At 37.0% G+C, this 13,637-nt stretch overlaps 4 protein-coding genes across 4 annotated transcripts; 3 read left to right on the forward strand and 1 right to left on the reverse strand.

Annotated features, from left to right (window-relative positions):
* Positions 1–6: 6 nt before the first annotated feature.
* On the forward strand, positions 7–4,767 carry LOC105312023 (protein Spindly-like). Its single transcript, XM_019994204.1, has 9 exons — positions 7–227; positions 581–895; positions 1,185–1,379; positions 1,437–1,541; positions 2,768–2,878; positions 3,117–3,272; positions 3,721–3,800; positions 3,870–4,054; positions 4,185–4,767. Exons 1-9 carry the CDS (start codon positions 45–47, stop codon positions 4,652–4,654), a joined length of 1,800 nt encoding a protein of 599 aa, XP_019849763.1. The 5' UTR covers positions 7–44; the 3' UTR covers positions 4,655–4,767.
* Positions 4,768–4,792: 25 nt separating this feature from the next.
* Positions 4,793–8,101, forward strand: LOC109580719 (uncharacterized). Its single transcript, XM_019994205.1, has 3 exons — positions 4,793–5,580; positions 5,638–5,866; positions 5,916–8,101. The coding sequence occupies exons 1-3, from the start codon at positions 4,867–4,869 to the stop codon at positions 8,081–8,083; spliced, it is 3,111 nt and encodes a 1,036-aa protein (XP_019849764.1). The 5' UTR covers positions 4,793–4,866; the 3' UTR covers positions 8,084–8,101.
* Positions 8,102–8,144: 43 nt separating this feature from the next.
* Positions 8,145–12,646, forward strand: LOC100634641 (papilin-like). Its single transcript, XM_019994206.1, has 15 exons — positions 8,145–8,298; positions 8,378–8,539; positions 9,004–9,093; positions 9,290–9,394; positions 9,493–9,681; positions 9,732–9,917; positions 9,964–10,200; positions 10,255–10,458; positions 10,723–10,905; positions 11,104–11,292; positions 11,348–11,527; positions 11,573–11,746; positions 11,797–12,046; positions 12,093–12,336; positions 12,396–12,646. The coding sequence occupies exons 1-15, from the start codon at positions 8,241–8,243 to the stop codon at positions 12,444–12,446; spliced, it is 2,502 nt and encodes an 833-aa protein (XP_019849765.1). The 5' UTR covers positions 8,145–8,240; the 3' UTR covers positions 12,447–12,646.
* On the reverse strand, positions 12,481–13,541 carry LOC109580720 (uncharacterized). Its single transcript, XM_019994207.1, has 3 exons — positions 13,463–13,541; positions 12,879–13,415; positions 12,481–12,827 (listed from the first exon to the last, which is right to left on the reverse strand). Exons 1-3 carry the CDS (start codon positions 13,524–13,526, stop codon positions 12,799–12,801), a joined length of 630 nt encoding a protein of 209 aa, XP_019849766.1. The 5' UTR covers positions 13,527–13,541; the 3' UTR covers positions 12,481–12,798.
* Positions 13,542–13,637: the final 96 nt, after the last annotated feature.

Here is a 13,637-nt window from a genome sequence, read left to right on the forward strand (position 1 = left end):
GGCGCCAAACACAAAGTCCCTCCTCTTTGCAAAAAAAGTTGAATATGGAGACCAATAACTGTTCTTTTATGAGGAAGAATGAAAGCTTTTCCACCGAAGATAAAATACAGACGCTAGAGGAAGAGCTGGCTACAGCTGCTGAGGCTGGACTAGCTCTGTTGAAGTCAAATCAAGAGCTCCAGGAAAGATGTGAGAAGGAGGCACTCTTCTACCAGAAACAGATAGAGGTTATACATTATCCCCTGCCATGATTGACAATCAATGTTTGGGGTAGTACTAGCTATTGCACTACTGTAATTTACGCTAATTAAATGTACCTCAAGTATAATAGGAATAATTATTGCAAAATAATTATGATTTTTTTTTAAATTAAAAATTTGACGACATTGGGGAAGTGAATCAAGTTATTATTTAAATTAAGTATGCAAGTGTATATTTTATAGCAACCAAAAATTTTTAATTGTGGATCTACAAAATTTTAATAAAATCACAAAAATTTGAATCCTTAACTGACGTGTACATGTATTTGTAGTTGAATCTGCATTATGTGTGTATAATTGTATTATTATCATAATTTTAGGAGCTAAAACAAGACAATCACACTCTGTCCAATAAACTCTCTGTGCAGGAGGCAGCACACCAGGGATTCATTGATGAATTGGATCATGTGAAATCTCAAGCCGAAACTGATTACAAGAGAAGATTAAACATGATAGAGCAGAACCACTCGTACAGGATACAGCAGCTGAAGTGGGAGCTTGATGAGACCAAGACTGAGGTAGAGAGGGGGATTGAAAGGGAGAAGTCGCTGAAGGAGAAGGTGTCCCTGCAAGAGGAAGTGATTAGAAAGTTGCACGATGAAACGCCATCTTGTTCAGACTCTATGAAAGATGAAGTAAGAGGGAGATAAAAGAGGGATTTTTGGGTTTTTTTTTTGAAAGAATAGAATTGATTCTAAAATTAACCTCAATTTTTATTACGTTAGTATCATCTGATTCTTTTTCTAGCCAGAATTGATGAAAAAATGAACCAATTTCTAACAATAAATTTGCCTCCAAAAATATTTTTTAATGTTCCCTGATTGATGCTAACTTTGTCACTTCTCTTCATTCCCTCTCTCTCTCTCTCTCTCTCTCTCTCTCTCTCTCTCTCTCTTTCTCTTTTCTCTCTCTCTCTCTTTTCAGTTAATTGATTTACAAAGAAGATGCAGTTTTTTGGATTGTCAGAAGCAAGAACTGGAGGGTGAGCTGTCAGCTCAAACGCACACCATTTCTCAGCTAAAAGATGACGTACACTCGCACGAAACAAAAATCAAAGAATTGGAAGAGACTCTTACAGATCGTGTTAAATTGAGCAATGAGCTCTATCATAATCTTCAAGTAATTATTATTTTTGTCATGTTAGTAGAATGAGCTCCATTCTTCTGTTTTCTCCAGGAGATACAAGATCAGAACAAAGCGTTGAATGATCAACTAGAGAGGAACAAGTTACAGCAACTTGAGGAGGATTGGCAGGGAAAAGGGAATTCATTGTTTGGTGAAGTAAGCAACACATGCTTACTCTCTTCTCTTCCATTATCTCTCTTCTTCTCTCTCTGTTTTGTTTCCCCCACAATGAGTGCTAAGTGAGCTAGCTTCATGAGCTAACAACCACTACAATTGAGACACATAATATGGCTTTTTGACCAACTTTAAAATATGTAAAAAAAATCCAATTTTGATCATAATCAGCTCAAACTTTCTACACAACATATAAACATGTATATGTATCAGAATAAGTCATAAAAATGAAGAATTCTCTTCTTGTCATTTTTGGTGAAATTTGGCTTTGGACCCTGTACTATATAGTACAGGGACTTTTACTCGATTTTGGAGCAACTTTAAAAATTCGTAAAAATTCCAATTTTGACCGGAATCAGCTCAAACTTTTTGCACAACATAAGTACATGTATATGCATCAAATAAAGTTATAAAAATGGAGAATTTTCTCCTTGTCATTTTTGCCAAAATTTGGCCTCGGACCCTGTACTATAGTACAGGGACTTTTACTCGATTTTGGAGCAACTTTAAAAATTCGTAAAAATTCCAATTTTGACTGGAATCAGCTCAAACTTTTTGCACAACATAAGTACATGTATATGCATCAAATAAAGTTATAAAAATGGAGAATTTTCTCCTTGTCATTTTTGCCAAAACTTGGCCTCGGACCCTGTACTATAGTACAGGGACTTTTATCCAATTTTGGAGCAACTTTAAAAATTCGTAAAAAATCTAATTTTGATCGGAATCAGCTCAAACTTTCTACACAACATAAGTACATGTATATGCATCAAATAAAGTTATAAAAATGGAGAATTCTCTCCTTGTCATTTTTGCTAAAATTTGGCCTCGGATCCTGTACTATAGTACAGGGACTTTTACTCGATTTTGGAGTAACTCGTAAAAAATTTAATTTTGATCGGAATCAGCTCAAACTTTTTATACAACATAAGTACATGTATATGCATCAAATAAAGTTATAAAATTGGAGAATTCTCTCATAACAATTTTCCTGCAGCAAAATACCAGTACCCTATACTATAGTACATGGTTTTGACCTGATTTATGTGAAACTTTTAAAAATTCAATTACAAAAACAGCAGTGAGCAGTATGCAAAAATTTTATGGGGAAACCTTGCCCTCCTCCTCCTCCTCTCTCTCTCTCTCTCTCTCTCTCTCTCTCTCTCTCTTCCTCTCATTTTCACAAATCATGTACTTTTTATTTCCAGGTGGAAGAGAGGCGGCTAGAGACCGAGCGAAAGCTCATAAGCTTGCAAGTGAAATACGACACACTTGAGAGGACACACCAAATGCTCAAAACTCACTTCAAGAAACTTAAAGTACGCAAAGATTTATCACCCAGTACACATACCACTTTATATTTTTGCTGGAACATTGCACGTATTTTGATGATTGACGATTAATTTATGTTGTTAAAATTGTCATTTAAAAGCCACCAATGTATTACACAATGCTTATGTAGTGAGATAATTGTATGTGTGGCAGAAAAATAAAGTGCTATAATTAATGTAGGTTGTATTTATCATGTCTTTTACAGTATATCCTTTCCATTCTCAGGCTGAAATGTCAGTTTTGTTGTGCCGTCATTCAAGTTTTGCTGCCGACTTGGCTCACGTTGAACGACTTGAGACGAACCTAAGACAAAGGAACAGCGAAATAACAAGACTCAATGATAAGATTCGTAAACTTGATAAAGAAATACAAGAAAGCAAAGTGAGCCCCTGGAGAATTATCTGAAATGATTCCAAATACCTTTTTATACCTGCCCTTTTTCATATCTATTAACTTCTTTAAAGGGTAATTGAGTAACTTATTTCTGGATGCACTCATCTCTGTCCTCCTTTCAAATGTTTAACTGTTTATAATTGAGTGGTTTAATGCAGGGCTAAGCTAAGATAGCTAACCCATTCAAAAATTTTTTGTAACAAAAACCTCGCAAAGCTAAATGACTTTGGAAGTACTGCCTTCTTTTTATACTCAGTTGTTTGTAAAAGGTCTCATGGGTTGCAGTGTTGCTACTGTTGTGGTTGGAACTGTGGTTAACAGTTATTACTATAATGTTAACACCTACTTTATTATTATGAGCATAGATTTAGGTTAGAAGGCATGAAATGATTAATAACAAGAATGCATGATTATAATTTTTATTCTCTTACTTTAGACTGTCCGTGTTGCTGGCGACTTGGATTCTAAAGGAAAAAGATTTGTAGATTACCTTCAAAACCAAATTGAACAGAAAGAGTAAGAGAAGGACCAAACTACTGACAGCATTTTCATATCTTCCTCTTCTCTCTCTCTCCTTATCTCTAGTAAATCACTGTGTTCTGTTCGCAAGGAGTTAGAGACCCAGGCTACTCAGTTAGCTTGGGAAGGAACTAAATTAACGAATGTTGAAGCTAAACTTCACAAGACAGAGCAGGAGAAAGCAAAGCTGCTCAACGATGCGACAAAGATGAGACTCAGATTGCAGGAAGTGAAAGAGAAAGAAAATGAACGTAAGAATTAGAAAATAAATAATTTTGAGGATCATCTCTCAAATGCTGATTTACTAAGATGTGCATGTATTCTTAGTTTTTACCATTTATGTATCTGTTATTAGTAGACCTAATATTATGCATTTTGTAGTGAATGTTCAACTCAAAATGGCTGAAAATGAAATCTCGACCCTTAAGAATCAACTGAAAGTCAACCTTCGTAAAGGGCACTCAGTTCAAGAAACAGATACTCCCAAAACCGATCAAAATGCTTCAAGGAAAACAACACCAAACACGACTGCAGTAATAGTCAAGGAAGAGAAGCAAGAGCCAATTAACTTGCTGGAAGAGATAGAGAAAGAGAATTCTACCCCTCCACCTCCTCCTGTTGCTCCTCCATCTATCAATGCTAGTCTTCATTCTGCACTGTTGTTATCCTCTTATCTTAATGAGACTAATGTTGAGAAAGCTAAAGGTGGTTCTGTATCTCCCTCTCCTTTATCACCAGCTAAGGAAAATGAGAGCAGTGTCTTAAAATCTCCGGCTCCATCAACTCCAGCTGTGCCTACTTTGAAAGTGATTAAAGTAGAAGATAATGTTAATCGCTGTCCACAGCAATGAGACTATATAACAATGGTTTTAATTCAATACATGTACAGTATATGACCTCCTGTATTGTAACTATAGTCTATGTAGTACAAAAGTTAATATATCAATGATTTTTAAAAATATCATTAGATTAGATGATGTTACTCATGATATTGCAAAGAACAGCCACGCCTAGGCTACTAAACCTTAGGCGTGGCTGGCTTGCTGTACTACTATACTGCACAATGGGTTGTGGACTATCTAGAAGACCAAGGACAAATGTCAGGGCTTCGTTGGTAGAGGGAGACCATACAGCAAGTAATAATGCTAAAGAGGAAACTGCTTGTTCGATAATCTTACCGTATGAGACTGATCCACAGGAGAGCTCTTTTCCAACTCATTTCTTGCCAGATCCTGTTTTATCAAATCACCAGAAAAACTGTCAAATAGTGTTTGACTCGCTCCAACCTTTAAAGAAGGGGCTTGAAAAGAGAAGGCACACCGAGAGTTTGATGAGGAGATGGAAAGAGAGTGGGGTCTTGAATAGAGTCCACGATTATGTGGATGCCATCACAAAAGCTAACCCAACACTAGAAGAAATATCAGACTTGCTAACAAAAGACTCTACCCCCTATCTCAGAGGTATAGAGAAGGGCCAATCGACAGACTTATTAAAAGCATATGCCATATATTACTGGATAGCAAATAACATAGAGTATAATGTAAATGAGTGGAACAGCATGATATCAACAGGGTTGTATCCAGACGTAAACCCAAGGCATGTTTTTAAGAGACGTTCCTCAGTATGCAGTGGATATGCTAATCTTTATGAATTGCTAGCAGGTCAGGCTGGGCTCAAGGTGACAATAATCAATGGACACTTTAAGAGAGCTATAACAAAGAAAGGACAGAGTGATTTCTTCAGCCCTGGAAATAACAATAGTCATGCATGGAATGCAGTTAGTTCATTAATGAAAGTTTTTTGATGGATAATGCATAATTATTCCTTATAATAGGTACAGTTAGGGTCAGTTTGGTATCTCCTTGATTGCACTTATGGTGCTGGGGTCATTGACAGCAGCAGTTTTACCAAAATGTACAACTGTCTCTACTTTGCTATTTCACCAGAGAAGCTTATTCTTAGTCACTGGCCTGATTCTGACAAGTGGCAGCTACTTGAAGCTAGGCTGGCTTTACAAGATTACAGATCATTGATAGTAATGACGCCAGACTCACTTCAATTGGGTATGTACATGTATACAGTTTGAGTTAGTGCCTTTATTGCTCATTTTAGGTGTTCACATGCCTGCATGTGAAGTCCTCCATATCACTAGACATGAAATCCCTATTGCAGTCCTCAGTCTCAAAACACCTAAGCACTTTGCTGTGATAGTAACTTTAAAACCATGGGATTGTTCATCTTCCTCTCATGACATTAATCCTGACAATGAGCAATACAGTGCAAATATTTTTATAAATAATAAAGAGGATGGTGATTGTAAGGATGTCTATATTGCTTTGCCAAAACCTGGTAATTTTACTTGCCAAATTTTTGTTGAAGATCTGTCTTCCTCTAACACTAGAACTTTAACATTTCTGACATCTTACTTGATAAGTTGTGAAGCAGACCCGCCTGATAGCATTGGATTTCCCCAAATATTGCACAAAGTAGCTTTTAGCATTAATTTTCAATTGCTTTGCTGGACTGGTCATCAGGATAATGGGAAATCATACATAGCTGAATGTACTACTGGACAAATGACCCTTCAATTCAAGCTTAATTCTAACGTTTCCCTCTCTCATTTTATATCACCTGGAGCTTTCACTGCTGAGCAAGCTCCATCTACAGAGCAATGCTATCATTTCTATACTTCATTGAGTCAAGATAATAAAGATCCTTCATTGAATGTACTTGATGTAGTTTTCCCATTACAAGGACTCTGGACAATATGTCTCATGCTTAAAGGTGAAGAATTTGAAGAGTGCTTAAGTGAACCAGTAATGCTATACACTGTTAATGTTATTGGCAAGGCAAGCACTGGGACTTATCCTTGGATACAATCTCCAGGTTTATCCATACATCACTCTGGGACACTCAGTGCTTTAGGGAATGATATATTTAATTTGACATTCTCTGTCGAAGATGAAATGGAGTTTTATTCTGTTTTGATTGGTACCTCGTCACTCTCTCCTACATTTCATCAGTTCACGTGCATAGAAAAGGAGGAGAGAAGACTGGAGGATGAAGGTAGAGAAATAAGATACACTTACAAACTAATGGTTGTTTTCCCTGAACCTGGCAAGTGGAAGGTCTGTGTGTTTTATAGAGGACTCAACTCACTTGAATCAACTGTCTACAGCAACCTTTTCAGTCTCTTTTTAGATGTTGAATCCTGCTTCCCTAATACTATATTTCCCTCAATAAACAAACCAGTATCAACCCTATTGGGTCTTAGTATCACTGATACCAACCCTTTGCAGTACAGGCACTCTATCTTCAAGACACAAGTATCAACTTCATTGCAGCATAAGCTATGTTTTGATATTTCACTCACTCCTCCCAACTCACCAGGTTTTCAAATACCAAGCAAGTATTGTGCTTCACTGTTTCCTAGTGAAAAAGATGGAGTATATAATCTTGAGGCAATCCTTCCTGAAACAGGTACATGGGCTATTGGTCTTAGTGCTAGTAAAGTAGAGGATGAATTGAGTAACATGAAGCAAGTGTTCCTGTTTGAACTATTAATCAAGGAAGCAGCAATACTACCCATCCACTACCTATATCCTAAGCTTTATCCTGCTTTCTATAGCTCTGATGCAAGAATACCAGCCAAAGATATCCCATATCAATACGTGATAGAGGAAAAGTTTGTAACACATTTGATATACAGAAGGAAACCAAGTTTTAACATGGTTGTTTTTCAAGAGAGATGCCCAATGAATAAGCTCAGTTCTCAAGCTCTTATTTATCCTAATAAGGACAGCAGTGATGAATATGTCATTGAAGCTGTATTTCCAGAAAAAGGCAACTGGATAGTTCAATTGTTTGGTGACTCAATCACTGACTATGATCCTATAATTGAGTTTTTTGTTTTGGTAAAAGCTCCTAAAATAAACCTTACTTATCCCTGGATTCACACAGACTTTTTTAATGTCTACAAAATGGACTTTCATCCATCGGGAGATTACCTTTTACCGGAGAAAGTGAAAGGAACTACGGGCCAGCTTTCTTTAAGTATCACCTGCCCAGATGATGTTCACATTCTTCATCAAGCCAGGAATGAAAATGATATCATTGTTGATGGAGTTACATGTCTACTTAGAACCAAAAAGCACAATGTATTTTGTATACTAGCAAACTTCACATCACCAGGACATTGGTCGATTCTTCTTCATGCATCCAGGACACCATCATTGAATAATTGGGACCTAGTCCTTCAGCATGATGTCATTGCTTGCTAGACAAAAGCTTTAGTACCAGCCATTATTGTGACAATGAGCCACTTTGACATTAGGCCTTGTTTAGGCTACAGAAACAGTGTGTCCTTATCTATAAATATACTGATATACCTATTTACAGGCACATGTGTGGCAGCTGAGAAGAATAGAGGAGGCTATCATGCTTTTTGCACTAGTCTTTGCTCTTTGCTTTCAATTTATTCTTGGATCATTTCCTTGTAAGTTACTCTGTAATGCAGATTATATAGTATAGATCTATTACAATTCTTTTTTATTCATTTCTATGCACACATTCAGTTCATTGTGGTCTCATTTTATGTGACATTCCATTATGTCCTAATCCAATCAACAAACCTGAATTCTGCTGTCCTGTTTGTCCTGATAGGACACCATCTCCTCCTTCTCCTACACTACCTACTGGCCCTCCAACCCTCCCTCCTCCTCCTGTAGTACCTCCTGGTTAGCTAAAAACCATAATAATAATAATAATAATAATAATAATTAGTGTAGGCTTTCTTTTATTTTTTTTCTGTATAATAATAATAATAATAATAATAATAATAAAATAATAAGCATGCATCTGACCAAAGGTCTTGTGCTTTGTCTAGTACAAATGATTATATTGTCTGATGGCAACAATTATCTATTGAGCAGGACAATTGTGATATGACTAATGGCTAATGTTGCACTGCCCTATTGACTTTAAAGGAAATGTATTCGACAAAACACAGCGTCCTAATAAGGAAGTGCATGTCTTTTGCCAGTTGTGTATATGCGAAGTATAAATAAAATTAACACGTAATTGATTGTGATAGGCAAAACAATTACTGACTTCTTTGTTTATTATGTCTAATAATACAGTGCTGCTAAAATTCATTTTTAACTAAAGTAATTAATGATTGTTTTACTTGTTCTATTGTTAGGAGGAGGATGTGCTGGAGTCAGATGTGATGTACCTTGTCCTAATCCCATTCCTCCTAAAGAGGGCGAGTGCTGCCCAAGATGTCTTGAAGGTAATTATAGATGACATAATCTCACAGTGTTTTTATACATGAATTACACCAATCCTATTACATTAATAAAAACATATAATAAGTTGCTTGGGGCATTTACTTATATTAATTGTAGTGATAAACCTAAGGAATCAATTTCGATCTGAATTACATAGTTATAGCACAATTCTTTATAAATAATTTGTCTTTCTTGTAGATTGTCGTGTTATATCGTGTGTATTACCAATCTGTGATGTACCTACCATTACTCCTCTTGGGCGTTGCTGTCCTTTATGTCCAAGCACTCCAGCCCCAACGACATGTAAGTATAAGTAATGATGTGAATCACTAAATCTTGTTAACTTGTGCATACGTAAGAAATGAATTACTACTGTGATCATTATACTTTTATTTTTATAGCACCACCAACAGCAGGGCCATCATGCCCTCCTGATGTTCCTCTTGTATCCTGTGTCAATGCTGCTACAGCTTGTGAAGAAGAAATCTGTCCGAACTTCCGTAATGCTCGCTGTGTTTTTGATAATTGTGGTGGCTGCAACACAAAATTCTTTGTTGGGCAAAGAGAAGTAACTGATAGATGTGGTAGAGGTGAGTGCACTAACATCCATTACTTTTTATGTTGCATGATTATCTTTCAGTTGGTGACAGACCACCCTCTGCTACATGTCCTCCTAATGTTCCTATTCATAGATGTGCTAATGCCCCTACAGCTTGTGAGGAAGCAACTTGCCCTAACTTTCCAAATGCTCGTTGTATCTTTGATAATTGTGGTGGCTGTGATGCTAAATTTTTTGTTGGAAATAGAGATGTCACCAAAAGATGTGGTATGAGTTTTATTTAAATGAGTATTTACTTATGTTATTATAATAGGAAGAACTGCACCTGCTGTTTCTCCTCCCTCTCCTCCTGCTACTCCTTCTCCTCCTACTACTCCTTCTCCTCCATCATGTCCTCCTGATGTTCCTCTTGTCTTCTGTGCCAATGCTGCTACAGCTTGTAATGAAGCTACCTGCCCCAACTTTCCAAATGCTCGCTGTATCTTTGATAATTGTGGTGACTGTCATACCAAGTTCTTTATTGGTAACAGAGATGTGACTGATAAATGCAGTAAGTTATGAGTTTGTAAATATAAGTATTAAAGTAAAATGTTAATTTTTTTAGCTGGTCCATCAACTCAGGCTCCCCCTCCTCTTCCTCATTCATGTCCGCCAAACGTACCTCTTGTAAACTGTTTTAGTGATCCATGTCGAACAGCAAGGTGTCCTTTATTTCCTAATGCAAGATGCATCTTCGATAGTTGTGGTGGATGCAATGCCAAGTTCTTTGTTGGCCGAAGAGAAGTAACAAACAGATGCAATAGTCATGGTAAGTAAAGTACATACACTTATTATAAGAAAGTTTAGGAGCATTAAGCTAACTATCAAATCCACATACTGTACAAATTGAGTTATTATCATTGATTGTTTAATATTATATTCCTAATGGGAGGAGTGGTCTATGTAGTGTCTTACTGTGCATTATTTAATTGGGCTGTGCCTACATATTTATATTATGATACTAATAATATTATCATTATTTAGCTACGCCTTATACACCCACATACTTTAATTGATTCTCCTATATTTGTAGGATCTTGTCCAGTGGACGGTCAGGTTTTTCAAGAGTGTCGTTCCTGTCCAGCAACTTGTTCTAATCCTGAAATTGCATGTGCAGCTGTGTGCATACCAGGGTGTGGCTGCCCTGATGGGAAACTAATTGACGAGAAGAATAATATATGTGTTGACAGGGAAGATTGCTCCATTGAAGGAGGAGGTACTTTAGTTATTATTATTATTATTTAAAAAATTTTTAAAGTTGCTCAAAAATTGGGTCAAAGCCCCTGTCTCAGGCTGAACTTTGACAAAAATGACTAGGAGAGAATTCTCCATTTTTATAATTTTCTCTAATGCATATACATGTTCTGATACGATGTTTATTTTGCAATCATAATATTATCATTATTTGTTATAGGTACTGCAGTTGGTCATTCTTGTCCGATTGCTGGCCAAGTCTTTCAGAGATGCCGGTCTTGTCCAGCCACATGTTCTAATCCTAACAGGATATGCACATTAGAGTGCAGGCCAGGCTGTGGCTGTCCTCCTGGTCATGTTATTGATGAAGCAAACAAAAGATGCGTTCCACTAGATAAATGTCCAACCTGTGAGTAATTTTACTTTAATTATAGTTGTTGTTTTATTCATTTATTTATGCACAGCATCTAATATTTGCGATCTGCGTCCCAAGAGAGGACCTTGTAGAGCTTTCATAAGACGCTACTATTACAACTCATTGACTGGAAGGTGTGACAGTTTCATCTATGGAGGCTGTCAAGGGAATGAAAATAACTTCCGCAGCGTTCAAGACTGTCGTAGAAAGTGCAGAGGTCAAGGAGGAAGTGAGAAACTTAAGAATTGTAATTTTACTTTTATATCATATGTAGCTTCATCTTCTGCCATTTGCCTCCTTCCAAGAGTCACTGGTCCATGCAGAGCCGCTTTTAGAAGATATTTTTATAATTCAGCAACAAAAAGATGTGAGCCTTTCGTCTATGGAGGCTGTGCTGGTAATGAGAACAACTTCAGGACTTTGAGTGAATGTCAGTCTGAATGCAACAGTAAGCCTTAATACGTGTCTCTTGTACCTGCCTTTCATGTTTCTTAATAGAAGAAACTCCAGCTTTATGTCTGCTTCCTCGTGAGCCTGGACCATGCCGTGCATCAATCTCACGTTGGCATTATAATTCACAGAGCCGCCAGTGTGAGAGGTTCATATATGGTGGCTGTCGTGGTAATGATAATAACTTTTCAACCAAGTCAGAGTGTGAGAGTGTATGTCATAGAGGGGACCCTCCTAATAGACCACCAGTCTGCACTGAAGTGTTTTGCACTGGAAATCCAAATCACATATGCACACTGTAAGTCATCTAATGCAGACTCTGATATCTTGACTTCTCTCTTTAGTCCATCTGATACTCCCAATACTGTTCCAGGTCGCTCTCATTGTGATGTGACAGTCTGTAGGGCTTGCTACCATTCCTTATATCCTCTTCCACACCCTCCTCTCCACAGGAGGTGCCCCCAAGTCATCCCTCTATTTAGAAGGAACTCTTCCAAGTGCAGTAGCCCTGATCTCATTCGTCAGTGGGGCTATTGCATACAAAGGGCACACAGGAGAGCCTATGGGTATCTTTATGGGAACCTTTATGTAAGTTGAAGGCTAACATTAGCATGTACTATAATTTTTGTGATTTTCATTTTGTGCAGCATGGAGGCTCATTTAGATGTTATCGTCCACCTTATCCATTTTACGGATGATATAATAAAGGCTTTAAAGCTTGATCATAATGAATAATACTAAACTATAGAGTTTACTGTTACTGATCCTCTTGTGTTGTTTTCTTTTCACTATTATTATTAATTTCAGTAGTTAAAAAGTTGTTATTATATCAAGATTTTTTCTGCATAAAATTTGTTTAATAATATGTTTTTTTTTTCAGTGCATATGTTATTTTTGGTAATTTGCCTTTCATTATAAGCAAAATTTTGTAACAAAGAAAGAGAAATTACAACAAGAGATTCAATATTTGACAAGTATATATATATAGATGTATGTTTATAGTATATAAATTAGAAGTATTAGAGCAAAATTTATTAATATTGAAGACCCTTAATTAGCAGTACAGCCAGAAGGACAAACTGAAAAATAAAAAAATAGCAGGTAACCATTCGCATATACATGTAGCTTACCACAAAAAGCATTACGTGTTCCACCAGCAATAAGCTGAGTATTAGAACAGTAGTATCCAATGAGGCCTCTGTTTGCAATTGTGGCAAGATAAGGTATACCAAAAACCACAATGCTCCTTGTTGCAGGAAGACTGAGTGGACAAATGGTACTAGCTCCAGTTCCAGTTCCTGTTCCAGTCTGTGTACGCCTTCTTGTTGTCCTTGTGCTGGTCCTAATTCTCCTTGGTATATTCAACGTGCCTTGGGTGCATGAATTGCACATTATCAAAGTTTCAAGTATAGCATAGTTTGGTGTCTCAGCTGCTGTTCCTGTTCCTGTTCCTGTTCCTCCTATTGCTGTCAGTACTCCTTCTTCTCTGCAGTAAACTTGAAATAGGTTGGATGGAAGGACATTGCAGCTTGCAGGTAGCGCTCCCAATGTCGCACTAACTGCAGCAGCTGCAAAACCACCTGAAAGAGGACATGTGATATTTCTGGTTGACACTGTGCTGGTGATTAGTATTCCAACACTGCATCCTTGTGAAGGCTGACAAGCAGCTGCAAATACAAATTAAAATGTAGGTATTATCATAGAAGTCTCTTACTCTGGGCAGAAGTTCCTGCAATGTAGATACAAATGACTACAAAAGTGAATGTAAAGTAATTCATGTTTTTAGACTCTATAGATCTGGATCAAAAACAATCCTGCTGCCTTTATATAGGTGAAATTGTTTACTGCATATTGGAGAAATGACATGTAATTTTCACCATAGTGATTAA

This window comes from Amphimedon queenslandica, unplaced genomic scaffold, assembly GCF_000090795.2.
Source record: "Amphimedon queenslandica unplaced genomic scaffold, v1.1 AMPQUscaffold_13481, whole genome shotgun sequence".
Lineage (NCBI taxonomy): Eukaryota > Metazoa > Porifera > Demospongiae > Haplosclerida > Niphatidae > Amphimedon > Amphimedon queenslandica.